At 40.8% G+C, this 12,638-nt stretch overlaps 1 protein-coding gene across 1 annotated transcript; it reads left to right on the top strand.

Annotated features, from left to right (window-relative positions):
- The first annotated feature begins 413 nt into the window (after positions 1-413).
- Positions 414-2,538, top strand: LOC132548606 (uncharacterized). Its single transcript, XM_060212477.1, has 4 exons — positions 414-456; positions 1,261-1,460; positions 1,789-1,905; positions 2,191-2,538. Exons 1-4 carry the CDS (start codon positions 414-416, stop codon positions 2,536-2,538), a joined length of 708 nt encoding a protein of 235 aa, XP_060068460.1.
- The last annotated feature ends 10,100 nt before the right edge of the window (positions 2,539-12,638 follow it).

Here is a 12,638-nt window from a genome sequence, read left to right as displayed (position 1 = left end):
AATGATATTATCACACCGACATCGACACACTTGTTAGTGGGTGTGTGTATCTAGTACACATAAATATGTGTGTTGCCATGCTTCAATGGGCATGTGCTCTTTTACCAAAATACTCCCACAATCATAATATCCGGACATGACAAACGGCTTGTTTCGATTTTGTATTTTGTATACCGCAACAAACCCAGGAGAGATAAAAATAACCAAACTTTCCTCGTGACAGAGAGAGGAAAATAATGACGACACCGACCGTTTGGAAAATTTCATACAAAACTGAAGAGACCACTGTCTAAAAATTTAGGAAAGGCCCATCAAACATGTATATAAACCAGGGAAAACTTCTCAAAAATCATACTTCTCATTTCATCTGAAACATTGTTTCACCATCGAATTCAAACACAACCAGTATCAAGATGGAAGGAACGACCTGTACTATCGCTAATAATTTCATGAAAGGTAATACAAAGATTTTGATAACAGAACAAATAATAGACCATCTACATACCTAAGGATTTATTTCTCAAATAATCACGAAATATATTGAAATTTGAAAATATGTTTTGTTCACAAAAAGACAACTTTGCCTTGAAAATATACAACCATATCAAATATGAGATACTGTTACCAATTACCAAAGTTATCTGATCTTAAAATCGTCTGTACGGTTTAGATGTAGAAACAGATCCAAAATTCATTTTGATTTATAAAACACATCAATTGTAAATATATTTTTCTCGGATGTTACAAGTAGAAAATGGTGTTACACATTGTGTTCCGTAGTGTATGTATTTAGTTTTTAGTTTTAATATGTACAAAAGTACACATGATTCGAATTTCATCCACTAAGCTAACATCGCTTGAAACGAATTAGAATAGATCTTTGTTTCAGTACTTTCACTTTAAATATGAATTACATTATCAATCAAACTTTGTGTATTTATAATTTTCCACTAAATTCTAGACATTAACGATCCAGGAAACTTACTTTTATGGATCATTTAAATACGGGAAATGTCGATAAATAATAGCTTTAAGTGAGTTTTGTAACATATTGAAACAAAGACGGACCGGTAATCCGGTACGGTATGCAGATAATATTTAATGTCATTGGTTTAAATGCAGGAAACTCCTCTTAATTTCAAAAATAAGAACTTAAGACAACAAAACTATTTCTATATAAATAACTGAATAGCTTGAGTGTGCATATTTGAAAAAAAGAAATTAAACATGCATATACACTTCAAAAGAATTATTTTACAGGCTTTGGCATATTGGTCGTGTTTCTCGCCATGGGCTTGGCAAAACCGGTTAGAGAATCTGCTTGGGTAACGCCGTGTGGAGGTCCTGCCGCTACCCCACCCCCGGGCCTTCCTGTACCTCCACCGGTTACAGTTGTGGAAGATATGCTTCCGATTTTCGAAGAATCCAAAACAAAGGCTCTGGCTTTAAAAGATAAATATGTAAGTGATTTTTCAAAATATTTCTTTCTTAAGTTTTGCTAAGATATCATAAAAATTCTTCAAAATATCTTTTAAAGAAGTGGGCTTACATTTTTAATCAAAAGTTTTAAAACGTAAATATCAAAGCATATTTGATCATTTATCAACGATGCTCATGAAATCTATAGTGCAGTTGAACTCGTGTATATAAATTTAGAACCGGAATTCTAATCCAAACTAATTTTATCTGAATTTCGTTGACAAATTCCACGTACAGATTGTTTATCTATATTCTTTAAATTACATATATAGAAAGTTTGCTGACTGAATATTTATTTTTGTCAATCAGAAAACGGAGCGAATTAATATGACAAATGGACAATTGTCACTATATGAGAATATGCATCTCGATGGTATGCCGGAATGCTGTCTCTCTTCGTCAGAAATAATGCAGTCACTTTCAGACGTAAGTTTAATGATTTGTACATTTTCCACATTCATTTTACGTATGTACTTATCGTGTATATATATTTTTCCAAACAAGAGATTCCAGTTCCTCTGCAGTAATACATTGATTTAATTTGTATATCGCACCTATTTACCATTTTATGATTGTAATTTTAATATATATATATTTCTTTTAATTTTTATCTATTTCCAATAATGTATCAATGCTTGTGTTTCATTAATTTGTGCGAGGATTGTGAAAAATCATTCCCATACTGATATTACTTTCATTTGTATTTTTTAGATGACGCTTGCTCACCAGTCAAGCTACGAGAAAATTTCCCGTGACTTGGTATTTCTCGAACAAATGTCGTATGACGAATACATGTTTGAGTCGCCATCGTACAATGATGAATTGAAGAGTCTTTACACTGATTGCCTAAGCCTTCTTTGTAACCTGCAAAAACTTATCTTGAATGCTGAAGCCAACATCGAATATGTTGACAGCTCGATCATGTCAGACAGTTTGCGACAACCCGAAAACGCCTTCCAACGTGGCGAAAGAAATTTTGTAATTATTAAGGACGTGCATCGTACGCTCGAAAACTTGGAGACCCAATATAATGCTATCAAGAACCATCTGAGTAATTAAAACCACTTCAGGATAGTTTGAAACATTCGCTCTCCAGGATCTTCCCAGTCAGGGAAAAAGGAAAATAATGGTAGATTATATTAATCACGCTTGTGTTACGTGGTTGACTGGATTAATGATGAAAGTAAATGTGTGTAACTATGGCGACGACACAATGACGGCGATGTCGATGGGAACATTGTTCAGTTTATCATATTTGTTTCGTAATGTGGAGTTATTTATGTAATACGTTTACTCCTTTTTATAAAATTACGTTTTAAAATTATCATGAATGCTGATATCCCAGGGAATTTATATATGTATTTATATATAAAGTAACGAATATGATGGAAATGCGATCTTACTAAGGGTTTGGTACATATAGAATATCCGGATTATACAGAGTGCAATCAGTAAGAATGTGTTATGTATGCTTTTATATTTTCAAGTAAGTATATAATTTGATTTTACTTTCATTAGATGTAGGAATCTCGTATTGACATGCTTTTTATATTTTTGCTTTCTCGTTTGTAAGTCCAACATGTTTTAACTGTGTTTTTCGTAATTATTCGTGTTATACAATGTTTTACAAGAGTACATATCAAAATGTTTCTTGCCAAGCAATCGAACAGTATTTTTTTTAAAGAATCTTTATTTTTACATAATGCATTTTTGATACAATGTGTATGAATACTACCTAAATGTTTACGGTATGCCGCTTTAATTTGTGCTTTGTGACTTGTTATTTATTTATTTATGTAATATTTAATTCATATTTATCTTGTATATTTAAGACAATATGTCTCTAAAATTTTAAGACTATACGATATACCTCAATGTGGTGTGCATTGCGAGAGTTCAGAAGAAAGAAAGAGTTGTCCCCCTTGGGTCAAAATAAGAATTCCATCTCATTGCCAAAGTTGACCAATTTCTATTTTTGTTAGTCACCAGGTTCATAAAATGCTTTTATTATATATTTTATAAACGTTTGAATCAATTAAAGTATATAAAAATATTAAATATTGTTTCGTTAATTTTTCATGTAAAACTGTCTGTAACCGAGCCGAGCGATTGCCACACAGACAACAAACACATTGTTATATATTTATATATTTACATTTATACAAGTTATGTTTATGTTTTTTTTCTTTCTATAAAAATCAGTTCACCATACACTCATTACACCTTCCACTGAAACAATCCACAATCACCAGTACATACACACACAAATCACAAATATAGTATCACCAATAAACCTAAACCCTAAAGTCTTTGTAGCCTTACATTCCTATCACAGTTGGGTTATCACAGATGGTATAGAATTGTCAAAGTCTGTCCAAAACACTTTCATGGAGAAACAACTGTTGTCCAAACCGACTGATGCTTCGTTGGTTCTGTACCTTTCAGCGCTGATGGCTTCAGTTTGAAACAACGAACCTGGCACGACACCTCTTGGTCTCCAACATGTAAGTGCCAACCACAGGGCAAATTAGTGGCCGTACTGGCTACTCTCGAGTGCGCTTGCGTAGCGTACTCTACCTCCCACTATCACCATGCACTGTGAACTCTGGTACAAGTACTGTTCAATTATATACATAAAGCAGAGTCAGAACTGCTATAGACACATGAAGTCTCCCGGCTTCCGTACTTCCCACTTTGGACAAAGCCTATCCATATAAGAAGCTACAAAATATGAAAATAACCCTACAGTATTACTGTTACACTTTTACAACATTAGGTATTATATATTGTTATCATAACAAGCGTTATGTATCTTCATTATGCAACATTTACAGGTAGAAAGCTACGTAAACAGTTCGCACGAGCGTACCCGGTAAACACAATAAACAAATCCATTCATACGCACTTAAACATAACTTTCGGCATAAACATTCAAACCACAGATAATATATACACATAGAAAGAAAGCGAAAGAGATATGAGATCATTTGTGTACTTACCGTGACTAATATATGGCTACAACAGGGAACTGTGACATCTCTTCTCCCTCCTACAGGGTACATATCGCCTTACAGGGGACTGTGACATCTCTTCTCACTCTTACAGGGTACATATCTACAACAGGGAACTGTGACATCTCTTCTCCCTCTCTGAGAATATATGGCTACAACAGGGAACTGTGACTTCTCTTCTCCCTCTCATATAATATATGGCTACAACAGGGAACTGTGACTTCTCTTCTCACTCTCATATAATATATGGCTATAATATATGGCTACAACAGGGAACTGTGGCCTCTCTTCTCCCTCTCTGAGAATATGTGGCTACAACAGGGAACTGTGACATATCTTCTCCCTCTGGTAGAATACATGGCTACAACAGGGAAATGTGACATCACTTCTCCCTCTTGTAGAATACACGACTACAACAGGGAAATGTGACATTTCTTCACCCTCTCTTACAATACACGACTACACCAGGGAACTGTGACATCACTTCTCCCTCTTGTAGAATACACGACTACAACAGGGAAATGTGACATTTCTTCTCCCTCTCTTACAATACACGACTACAACAGAGAACTGTGACATCCCTTCTCCCTCTCTTAGAATACACGGCTACAACAGGGTACTGTGACATCCCTTCTCCCTCTGGTAGAATACACGGCTACGACAGGGAACTGTGACATGTCTTCTCCCTCTCTTAGAATACACGACTACAACAGGGAACTGTGACATCTCTTCTCCCTCTCTTACAATACACGACTACAACAGGGAACTGTGACATCTCTTCTCCCTCTCTTACAATACACGACTTCAACAGGGAACTGTGACATCTCTTCTCCCTCTCTTACAATATACGACTTCAACAGGGAACTGTGACATGTCTTCTCCCTCTCTTAGAATACACGACTACAACAGGGAACTGTGACATCTCTTCTCCCTCTCTTACAATACACGACTACAACAGGGAACTGTGACATCTCTTCTCCCTCTTTTACAATACACGACTACAACCGGGAACTGTGACATCTCTTCTCACTCTCATATAATATATGGCTACAACAGGGAACTGTGGCCTCTCTTCTCCCTCTCATATAATATATGGCTAAAACAGGGAACGGTGGCCTCTCTTCTCCTTTTCTTAGAATACACGGCTACAACAGTGGACTGTGACATCACTTCTCCCTCTGGTAGAATACACGGCTACAACAGGGAACTGTGACATCTCTTCTCCCTCTCTTAGAATACACGGCTACAACAGGGAACTGTGACATCTCTTCTCCCTCTCTTACAATACACGACTACAACAGGGAACTGTGACATCTCTTCTCCCTCTCATATAATATACGGCTACAACAGGGAACTGTGACATCTCTTCTCCCTCTCCTAGAATACACGGCTACAACAGGGAACTGTGACATCCCTTCTCACTCTCTACAGGGTACATATCTACAACAGGGAACTGTGACATCTCTTCTCCCTCTCTGAGAATAAATGGCTACAACAGGGAACTGTGACTTCTCTTCTCCCTCTCTTAGAATACATGGCTACAACAGGGAACTGTGACTTCTCCTTCTCTCTCTAGAATACACGGCTACAACAGGGAACTGTGACATCTCTTCTCCCTCTTACAGGGTACATATCTACTACGGGGAACTGTGACATCTCTTCTCCCTCTCTTACAATACACGACTTCAACAGGGAACTGTGACATCTCTTCTCCCTCGCTGAGAATATACGCCTACAACAGGGAACTGTGACATCTCTTCTCCCTCTCATATAACAGGGAACTGTGACATCTCTTCTCCCTCTCTTAATAATACACGATGGCTACAACAGGGAACTGTGACATCACTTCTCCCTCTTTAGAATACACGGCTACAACAGGGAACTGTGACATCTCTCTCCCTCTCTTAGAATACATGGCTACAACAGGTGACATGTCTTCTCCCTCTGGAAGAATACATGGCTACAACAGGGGACTGTGACATCTCTTCTCCCTCTCTAAGAATACGCGGCTACAACAGGGAACTGTGACATCCCTTCTCCCTCTGGTAGAATACATGGCTACGACTGGAAAATGTGACATCCCTTCTCCCTCTCTTAGAATACACGGCTACAACAGGGAACTGTGACATCCCTTCTCCCTCTCTTAGAATACATGGCTACAACAGGGAACTGTGACATGTCTTTTCCCTCTGGTAGAATACATGGCTACAACAGGGAAATGTGACATCTCTTCTCCCTCTCTTACAATACACGACTACAACAGGGAACTGTGACATCTCTTCTCCCTTTCTTAGAATACACGAATACACGGCTACAACAGGGAACTGTGACATCTCTTCTCCCTCTCTTAGAATACACGGCTACAACAGGGAACTGTGACTTCTCTTCTCACTCTCATATAATATATGGCTACAACAGGGAACTGTGACTTCTCTTCTCCCTCTCATATAATATATGGCTACAACAGGGAACTGTGGCCTCTCCTCTCCCTCGCTGAGAATACATGGCTACAACAGGGAACTATGACATGTCTTCTCCCTCTGGAAGAATACATGGCTACAACAGGGAACTGTGACATCTCTTCTCCCTCTCTTAGAATACATGGCTACAACAGGGAACTGTGACATCTCTTCTCCCTCTCTTAGAATACACGGCTACAACAGGGAACTGTGACATGTCTTCTCCCTCTCTTAGAATACACGGCTACAACAGGGAACTGTGACATCTCTTCTCCCTCTCTTAGAATACACGGCTACAACAGGGAACTGTGACATCTCTTCTCCCTCTCTTACAATACACGACTACAACAGGGAACTGTGACATCTCTTCTCCCTCTCTTACAATACACGACTTCAACAGGGAGACATCTCTTCTCCCTCGCTGATAATACACGGCTACAACAGGGGACTGTGACATCCCTTCTCCCTCTCTTAGAATACACGGCTACAACAGGGTACTGTGACATCCCTTCTCCCTCTGGTAGAATACACGGCTACAACAGGGAACTGTGACATGTCTTCTCCCTCTCTTAGAATACACGGCTACAACAGGGAACTGTGACATCTCTTCTCCCTCACGGCTACAACAGGGAACTGTGACATCTCTTCTCCCTCTCTTACAATACACGACTACAACAGGGAACTGTGACATCTCTTCTCCCTCTCTTACAATACACGACTTCAACAGGGAACTGTGACATCTCTTCTCCCTCGCTGAGAATACATGGCTACAACAGGGAACTATGACATGTCTTCTCCCTCTTGAATAATACATGGCTAAAACCGGTGACTGTGACATGTCTTCTCCCTCTTGAATAATACATGGCTACAACAGGGAACTGTGACATCCCTTCTCCCTCTGGTAGAATACATGGCTACAAAAGGGAAATGTGACATGTCTTCTCCCTATTTTAGAATACACGGCTAAAACAGGGAACTGTTACATCCCTTCTCCCTCTTGTAGAATACACGGCTACAACAGGGAACTGTGACATCTCTTCTCCCTCTCTTAGAATACACGGCTACAACAGGGAACTGTGACATCTCTTCTCCCTCGACTAGACTACACGGCTACAACAGGGAACTGTGACATCTCTTCTCCCTCTCTTCGAATACACGGCTACAACAGGGAACTTCAACAGGGAACTGTGACATCTCTTCTCCCTTTCTTAGAATACACGGCTACAACAGGGAACTGTGACATGTCTTCTCCCTCTCTTAGAATACACGGCTACAACAGGGAACTGTGACATCTCTTCTCCCTCTCTTACAATACACGACTACAACAGGGGTCTGTGACATCTCTTCTCCCTCCTACAGGGTACATATCTATTACAGGGGACTGTGACATTTCTTCTCACTCTTACAGGGTACATATCTACTACAGGGGGCTGTGACATCTCTTCTCCCTCTTTTAGAATACACGGCTACAACAGGGTACTGTGACATCTCTTCTCCCTCTCTTAGAATACACGGCTACAACAGGGTAATGTGACATCTCTTCTCCCTCTCTTAGAATACACGGCTACAACAGGGAACTGTGACATCTCTTCTCCCTCTCTAAGAATACACGGCTACAACAGGGAACTGTGACATCCCTTCTCCCTCGCTGAGAATACATGGCTACAACAGGGAACTGTGACATGTCTTTTCCCTCTCATATAATATATGGCTACAACAGGGAACTGTGACTACAACAGGGAACTGTGACTCTTCTCCCTCTCATATAATATATGGCTACAACAGGGAACTGTGACATCTCTTCTCCCTCTCTTAGAATATATGGCTACAACAGGGAACTGTGACTTCTCTTCTCCCTCTCATATAATATATGGCTACAACAGGGAACTGTGACTTCTCTTCTCACTCTCATATAATATATGGCTACAACAGGGAACTGTGACTTCTCTTCTCCCTCTCATATAATATATGGCTACAACAGGGAACTGTGGCCTCTCTTCTCCCTCTCTGAGAATATGTGGCTACAACAGGGAACTGTGACATATCTTCTCCCTCTGGTAGAATACATGGCTACAACAGGGAAATGTGACATCACTTCTCCCTCTTGTAGAATACACGACTACAACAGGGAAATGTGACATTTCTTCACCCTCTCTTACAATACACGACTACACCAGGGAACTGTGACATCACTTCTCCCTCTTGTAGAATACACGACTACAACAGGGAAATGTGACATTTCTTCTCCCTCTCTTACAATACACGACTACAACAGAGAACTGCTTCACCCTCTCTTACAATACACGACTACACCAGGGAACTGTGACTGTGACATACAACAGGGAACTCTTCTCCCTCTCTCTAGAATACACGGCTACAACAGGGAACTGTGACATCTCTTCTCCCTCTCTTAGAATACATATCTACAACAGGGTACTGTGACATCCCTTCTCCCTCTCTTAGAATACACGGCTACGACAGGGGACTGTGACATCTCTTCTCCCTCTGGTAGAATACACGGCTACAACAGGGAAATGTGACATTTTTTCTTCCTCTTTTAGAATACATGGCTACAACAAGGAAATGTGACATCTCTTCTCCCTCTCTTACAATACACGACTACAACAGGGAACTGTGACATCTCTTCTCCCTCTCTTACAATACACGACTACAACAGGGAACTGTGACATCTCTTCTCCCTCTCTTACAATACACGGTTACAACACGGAACTGTGACATCTCTTCTCCCTCTCTTAGAATAATACAACAGGGAACTGTGACTCTCTTCTCCCTCTCTTACAACAGGGAACTGTGACATCTCTTCTCCCTCTCTTTATATAATACATGGCTACAACAGGGAACTGTGACATCTCTCTCACTCTCTATAATATATGGCTACAACAGGGAACTCTGACTCTCTTCTCCCTCTCATATAATATATGGCTAAAACAGGGAACGGTGGCCTCTCTTCTCCCTCTCTTAGAATACACGGCTACAACAGGGAACTGTGACATCTCTTCTCCCTCTCTTACAATACACGACTACAACAGGGAACTGTGACATCTCTTCTCCCTCTCTTAGAATACACGGCTACAACAGAGAACTCTGACATTTCCTCTCCCTCTCTTAGAATAAACGGCTACAACAGGGTACTGTGACATCTCTTCCCACTCTCATATAATATATGGCTACGACAGGGGACTGTGACTTCTCTTCTCCCTCTCATATAATATATGGCTAAAACAGGGAACTGTGGCCTCTCCTCTCCCTCTCTTAGAATACACGGCTACAACAGGGAACTGTGACATCTCTTCTCCCTCTGGTAGAATACATGGCTACAACAGGGAAATGTGACATCACTTCTCCCTCTTGTAGAATACACGACTACAACAGGGAAATGTGACATTTCTTCACCCTCTCTTACAATACACGACTACACCAGGGAACTGTGACATCACTTCTCCCTCTTGTAGAATACACGACTACAACAGGGAAATGTGACATTTATTCTCCCTCTCTTACAATACACGACTTCAACAGGGAACTGTGACATCTCTTCTCCCTCTCTTACAATACACGGCTACAACAGAGAACTCTGACATTTCTTCTCCCTCTGGTAGAATACATGGCTACAACAGGGGACTGTGACATCTCTTCTCACTCTCATATAATATATGGCTACAACAGGGAACTGTGACTTCTCTTCTCCCTCTCTGAGAATACACGGTTACAACACGGAACTGTGACATCTCTTCTCCCTCTCTTACAATACACGATTACAACAGGGAACTGTGACATCTCTTCTCCCTCTCTTAGAATACAAGGCTACAACAGGGTACTGTGACATCCCTTCTCCCTCTCTTAGAATACACGGCTACAACAGGGTACTGTGACATCTCTTCTCCCTCTCTTAGAATACACGGCTACAACAGGGAACTGTGACATCTCTTCTCCCTCTCTTAGAATACACGTCTACAACAGGGAACTGTGACATCTCTTCTCCCTCTCTAGAATACATGGCTACAACAGGGAACTGTGACATTTCTTCTCCCTCTCTGTGACATCTTCTCCCTCTCCTCTCTTCTCCCTCTTGATAATACATGGCTACAACAGGGAACTGTATGTCTCTTCTCCCTCTCTTATAATACATGGCGACATGTCTTCTCCCTCTTGAATAATACATGGCTACAACAGGGAACTGTGACATCCCTTCTCCCTCTGGTAGAATACATGGCTACAAAAGGGAAATGTGACATGTCTTCTCCCTCTCTTACAATACACGATTACAACAGGGAACTGTGACATCCCTTCTCCCTATTTTAGAATACACGGCTAAAACAGGGAACTGTTACATCCCTTCTCCCTCTTGTAGAATACACGGCTACAACAGGGAAATGTGACATGTCTTCTCCCTCTCTTACAATACACGATTACAACAGGGAACTGTGACATCTCTTCTCCCTCTCTTAGAATACACGGCTACAACAGGGTACTGTGACATCTCTTCTCCCTCTCTTAGAATACACGGCTACAACAGGGTACTGTGACATCTCTTCTCCCTCTCTTAGAATACACGGCTACAACAGGGGAATCTGACATCTCTTCTCCCTCTCTTAGAATACACGGCTACAACAGGGTACTGTGACATCTCTTCTCCATCTCTTAGAATACTTGGTTACGACTGGAAACTGTGACATCCCTTCTTCCTCTCTTAGAATACACGGCTACAACAGGGAACTGTGACATCTCTTCTCACTCTCATATAATATATGGCTACAACAGGGAACTGTGACTTCTCTTCTCCCTCTCATATAATATATGGCTACAACAGGGAACTGTGGCCTCTCTTCTCCCTCTCTGAGAATATATGGCTACAACAGGGAACTGTGACTTCTCTTCTCCCTCTCATATAATATATGGCTACAACAGGGAACTGTGACTTCTCTTCTCACTCTCATATAATATATGGCTACAACAGGGAACTATGACTTCTCTTCTCCCTCTCATATAATATATGGCTACGACAGGGAACTGTGACATGTCTTCTCCCTCTCTGAGAATACACGGCTACAACAGGGAACTGTGACATCCCTTCTCCCTCTCTTAGAATACATGGCTACAACAGGGAACTGTGACATGTCTTTTCCCTCTGGTAGAATACATGGCTACAACAGGGAAATGTGACATTTTTTCTTCCTCTTTTAGAATACACGACGACAACTGGGGACTGTGACATGTCTTCTCCCTCTTGTAGAATACACGGCTACAACAGGGAAATGTGACATGTCTTCTCCCTCTCTTACAATACACGATTACAACAGGGAACTGTGACATCCCTTCTCCCTCTCTTAGAATACACGGCTACAACAGGGAACTGTGACATCCCTTCTCCCTCTCTTAGAATACACGGCTACAACAGGGAACTGTGACATGTCTTCTCCCTCTCTTAGAATACACGACTACAACAGGGAACTGTGACATCTCTTCTCCCTCTCTTACAATACACGACTACAACAGGGAACTGTGACATCTCTTCTCCCTCTCTTACAATACACGACTACAACAGGGAACTGTGACATCTCTTCTCCCTCTCTTACAATACACGACTACAACCGGGAACTGTGACATCTCTTCTCACTCTCATATAATATATGGCTACAACAGGGAACTGTGGCCTCTCTTCTCCCTC

Source organism: Ylistrum balloti, unplaced genomic scaffold, assembly GCF_031769215.1.
Source record: "Ylistrum balloti isolate Yb309-2 unplaced genomic scaffold, AGI_CSIRO_Ybal_v1 Utg369616, whole genome shotgun sequence".
NCBI classification, from domain to species: domain Eukaryota; kingdom Metazoa; phylum Mollusca; class Bivalvia; order Pectinida; family Pectinidae; genus Ylistrum; species Ylistrum balloti.
Note: the sequence above shows the minus strand (reverse complement) of the source record. Positions and strands in the feature narration are given on the sequence as shown.